The sequence below is a fragment of the Nicotiana sylvestris genome, chromosome 2 (assembly GCF_000393655.2).
Source record: "Nicotiana sylvestris chromosome 2, ASM39365v2, whole genome shotgun sequence".
NCBI classification, from domain to species: Eukaryota; Viridiplantae; Streptophyta; class Magnoliopsida; order Solanales; family Solanaceae; genus Nicotiana; species Nicotiana sylvestris.
Window position 1 is genome coordinate 208,069,698 of NC_091058.1, and position 4,848 is coordinate 208,074,545.

The 4,848-nt window shown below is 30.8% G+C and overlaps 1 protein-coding gene across 1 annotated transcript; it reads right to left on the bottom strand.

Moving 5' to 3' along the window:
* Positions 1-1,985: 1,985 nt before the first annotated feature.
* On the bottom strand, positions 1,986-3,549 carry LOC104232905 (LOB domain-containing protein 12). The gene is made up of 2 exons (XM_009786189.2): positions 3,294-3,549; positions 1,986-2,576 (listed from the first exon to the last, which is right to left on the bottom strand). Exons 1-2 carry the CDS (start codon positions 3,450-3,452, stop codon positions 2,268-2,270), a joined length of 468 nt encoding a protein of 155 aa, XP_009784491.1. The 5' UTR covers positions 3,453-3,549; the 3' UTR covers positions 1,986-2,267.
* Between the last annotated feature and the right edge of the window lie 1,299 nt (positions 3,550-4,848).

The following is a 4,848-nucleotide window of genomic DNA, read 5'->3' on the forward strand; positions in this document are numbered from 1 at the left end:
AAGAGTAATAGATAAATCCTAGAACGTTTAGACTATTATTGGAGCTGATGAAAAAGTATGAAATAATGTGAGTGAGAATATTGATGAAAAGTAAAGTTTGTATCTTTTCTAGAGAGAGAATCTTCTTTTGAAAAGTGTTATTCTCCGGTGAATATTACATGTAGGGGTGTTCAAACCGAGCCGGAAAACCGCACCAAACCGAAAAACCAAACCAAACCAAACTGATTAAAAACCCCGATTAGGTTTGGTTTGACTTGGTTTGGTATTGAGTAAAAAAACCGAACCAAACCGACATATAAATATAAAAATTTTATTTATATTTTTAAGACTTTATAGTGATTTTTCTTTAGAAAATGTAGAAATATTTGGGATCCTCTCATGTATTAACCTTGAAAGTGTAAATTAACGAAAAATTATTGTTAGACGACTAAGAAAATAACTATCATGTGTTACTAAAAAAAATTTCCCATTAGAATTTTTTAATAGATCATATGTTTGTCAATTTTTACCACATTTACTAAACATATTTTCACTCATCAAAGCTTTATCTATAATTTTAATAAAGTAAGATTGAAATAATATGTATGTAACAAAAAAACCCGACAAAACCGAACCAATCCAAACCGATATAATTGGTTTGGCTTGGTTTTGATAAAAACCGAACTAACCCGGTCCATGTACACTCCTCCCTCATTCATTGACCTTTTTTCTATTTATATGAGACATACCCCCAATAAATCCTAATAGTGCATATGCAGAGAATATCCAATGAAATATTCTCTTCAATATCTTATTCTAATAAACTAGCCGTTACAACTCTTTTTGCAGTGCTCGATATCGACCATCGTTTGCATCCTGACCACGAGCCTCGCTATCTCTTAATCGACATCGGCTGATTCTTTCCGTTATGTTATTTTGCACTAAGTACTGGGATATATTTCGACCTATACACTCCCCTTGTCCCAAAAGAAATGATATTTTTCAGATTTTGAGATCATACAAATTGTTCTTTGATCGCGATTTTTTTATGTACTTTTTAAATATTTTGAATTGTTAATTATTTTGATTTGTAGTATTTTTTTTTATGTAGTTTATATATGCATTATATAAAATCTGTGTAGAAATTCATGGTCAATGGGAAGAAGTTTGACTCTCCACACTACCCAACATCCATTTTCTTCCTCCATCTTCATGGACCACTACCCGTTATATAGACAAAACTATCAATCACATAATTAACATTTCACTAACTGAAACAGTAACAAAATGACTTCTTATTTTTCTAACTTCAAATATTTTGAAATCAAGATAATTTGCTAATGCGACTCGTATTAGAAACCAGAAATAGTATTGTGGAGTCAGTGGTAAAGTCAGAAATTTTCGCAGGGGTGTTTAAACTTGAAAGAAGTAAAAAAAAATTCTCCAAAAAGAGTGTTCAGTATATATTATATACCTCTAAAACCTAATATTTTATCTATATATATAATAATTTTCGACGAAGAGTGGTCGGTTGACCACCCTTCGGATAATGTAGTTTCGCCCCCGTGTGTGGTGATACAAAAGATTTAGTGATATTCATGATTTAAATGTAAATGTTAACCCTACTTAATTTTTACTCTACATATGTCATAGGCTACGGTTTGACTGTGTATAACCGCATTAATTAGGCTGTATTTGTCGCTCTTTTTCTATGATTTTCTTTCTTTTGTTTAATTCCTTTTCCTTTTCGAGATATGTCGTCTTTTAGCTTTTTTAATGGTCAAATCATAAATTTATACATGAAAACCAATGAAAATTAAATACTTACGTTATGAACTCATCATGATTTTAAAAAAGTAGTTGGATTACTAATGGACTCTAAATCTTTAACTCGCAAGATTTAAATTCTGAATTCAACTATTTTCCTAGATTTATAACAAGCAAATAGTGGATGCATGTGCCTTGACCACCACCATCCAAATCGGAACTTGTAAAAAAGATCGACAACAGCAACAATATATCCAGTATTATCCCACACTATAAAAAAACCAGACAAATTATAAAATTCCTCAGCTAAGTAATCAAAGTGTTACAACACTTCATTAATTAGTTAGAAGTCCAAAACGCTGTGCTAGTTATAACAAGATGAACAAGTAAGGCAAGTGGTAGATCCAATAATATGGATTCGCAGGTTCGACAAAACTCAGTAGTTGAGAGGTTGAACCATATATATACGTGCCAAAAACAAAAGATCCAGTCATAAACATTTCAGAACCTATTTTCTCAACTCAGAACCCACAACGTCTAAATTCTTGTTCCGCCACTAAGTAATTAGGGCTGCCAAAACTCAGTGCTTGAGGAGTTGAACCATCATATTGTTCCATTTGAATTGCAGGCAAATTAGGAGCAGATTCTTGCTGCATTTGGATGCATAATATCTCTGTTTGGGCCATAGCCAGTTGCATTTCTAACTGTGAAACCTGATTTTGTAAATAAGAGATGGCACCAACACAACCATAAACAGGATCTCTCATTCTTGCATTTGCTTCATACACTAAACTGTTTACTGCATCTGCTCTTTGCTGTACTGGAAGTTCCTGAATATAACATTAACCAAGAAAATGAATCATATATACATATGTCAATTTGCATAACATGAACAAACTATATATGAGATTTATAGAATTAAAAATTAGCCGATGGATGTACAATATATATGTATGTATAATATGTATATAATCAGTGTATAATTTATGTATACTGACTAGAAAAAATAAATAGGAAATCCGACCAAATATGTGTAAAGATCCCAATAACATTAACCTAGACAAATAAATAGCTAAATCATACAGGTGTTGCATAATATGAACAAACAACTAATGGCACTCCACTTTTAGCCTAGAGTTTAAGTTATATTCATTTTCACAGCAAGAAAATATATACTTACATAATCAGGTCATCTATTTTACTTATAAATAAAGGCACGCCCAACCTTTTATAACCGGGTCCATCTAAAGTCAGTACTTTCAACATGTAGCATAAATTTTACTAAGATTATAATAAATAATTCTGAACCCATAATTTTAATATAATTTTCACGCTAAAAATCCATACTTATTGAACCCATAGAGTTTATATTTTGAATCTTCCTCTGCTTATAAAACGTACAATAATAGATAATCTCTACGATAATTATTAATTGATACTCTGGTAAAAATGAATATTAACCCGCTCTCGTGAAAAAAAAACTATTGAAATATAAAATATTTAGAAACAAAGTTTTGAATCAGATTAAGAAAAAAAAAAAATGAAACCTGTATCATCTTGCTAATATTGCTAGCACCAAAAACCTTATGAACAATGGCAAACTTGTGAGGGTCATCTGGAGGGAAGTAAGGAGCAAATATGCAGTCTTTGGCACAACGACGCCTTAATAATTTGCAGGAAGCACAAGGAGAAGTTCCTCCTCCCATTTTAATTTGTGCTAAAAATAGGCAATTACTCTTGAACAAAGAGAAACTTCTCTTTAATGAGAAGGAAGAGAGAGGAGATATAGTAATTATGCAATTATGGCTAGCTAGGACAAAGTGTGTAGTTTGGAATAGAATGAACACCTATTTATAATGTTTTTGCAAGGAGTTATTAGTAGTGTGTACAATTGATAATGTACATTTTTTACCGTAGCTAAATGTGTTTTACAGTAACACTTTTCACACCAGAAAGAACATTAATCCATTTTTTTGCTTTTTAATTTTTTAATATATATATAGCAAGTGACTTATTTTATTTTCAAGATTACAAATTTCACTTTTGATGGAGGGTTACGTGTAGACCTTTTGGATGATGTGTAAAAGCTTTTATATATATATAAAAGTTAAACTTGATGATTTATGACTTTAATTGATATATAGACACGGTTATATAGCGTAATTACACTATCAAGTTAACTAAAAGAAAAGACAAGTAATCGTTCATAATAAGGAAAATTGATAATTAATCCGAAAAATAGAAGTGCAACATGCTAAATTTATATTATTAATGTACTCTTTTTTTGCACTATATATTATAAGTATCTACTCCATTATTTAAAGGCCACAAGAAGATCTGTTTAAAGACTAAATAAGACAAAGGGAAATAAATGCATGGGAGAACAACTAGGGTTAGGGTTTAGCAAAATGATGACTAACACGATGCAAAAACCCTAGTCCCAAGTGAGAGAAAGATAGACTCGACGTGAATGTTTGTTGGCGGACATTCACATGGAATTAAACACAAAAACTTGGTTAATGACTATGTTTTTCTCATCATTGATTTGATCAACGGTCATAACACTTGGATGAAAAATCTAAGCAACAAAAAAAATTACCATTCAACTAATATAGTGAATGAGAGCATTTGACGCGGCAGTAAAAGTTGTTGTGGTATGATCTAAAGGTTCCATTTCTAAACCTCTCACATAAGACAACGCAGTTCTTTAATGGACAAAATACGTAAAAATTCTTTTTGATAATGATGGTGAAATTTTCTGAACGTAAACATTAATTGTCGGTACTTATTTTATATTAAACAATGTGACTACCTTATCTCAAAGTTTAAGTCATTATAAATACGAATCATCAATATTTATTTATTTAATTATATCTTCAATATATAACGTTAAGTTGGCATAAAAATTAAAAGTTTCTTGCAGTATATGGATTCAAGAGAAAAATTTAAAATTAATCTTCACCTTATTGTAAATGTATATGTATCACGAGGTTTCTGAAATGATACTCCTTAATTAAAATTATTAATTTGCGGAGCCCTAAGTTTGATTCTCACTCTTGTGCATTAAATGATTTCCACATGATTCCAAACTTGTAATCTTCT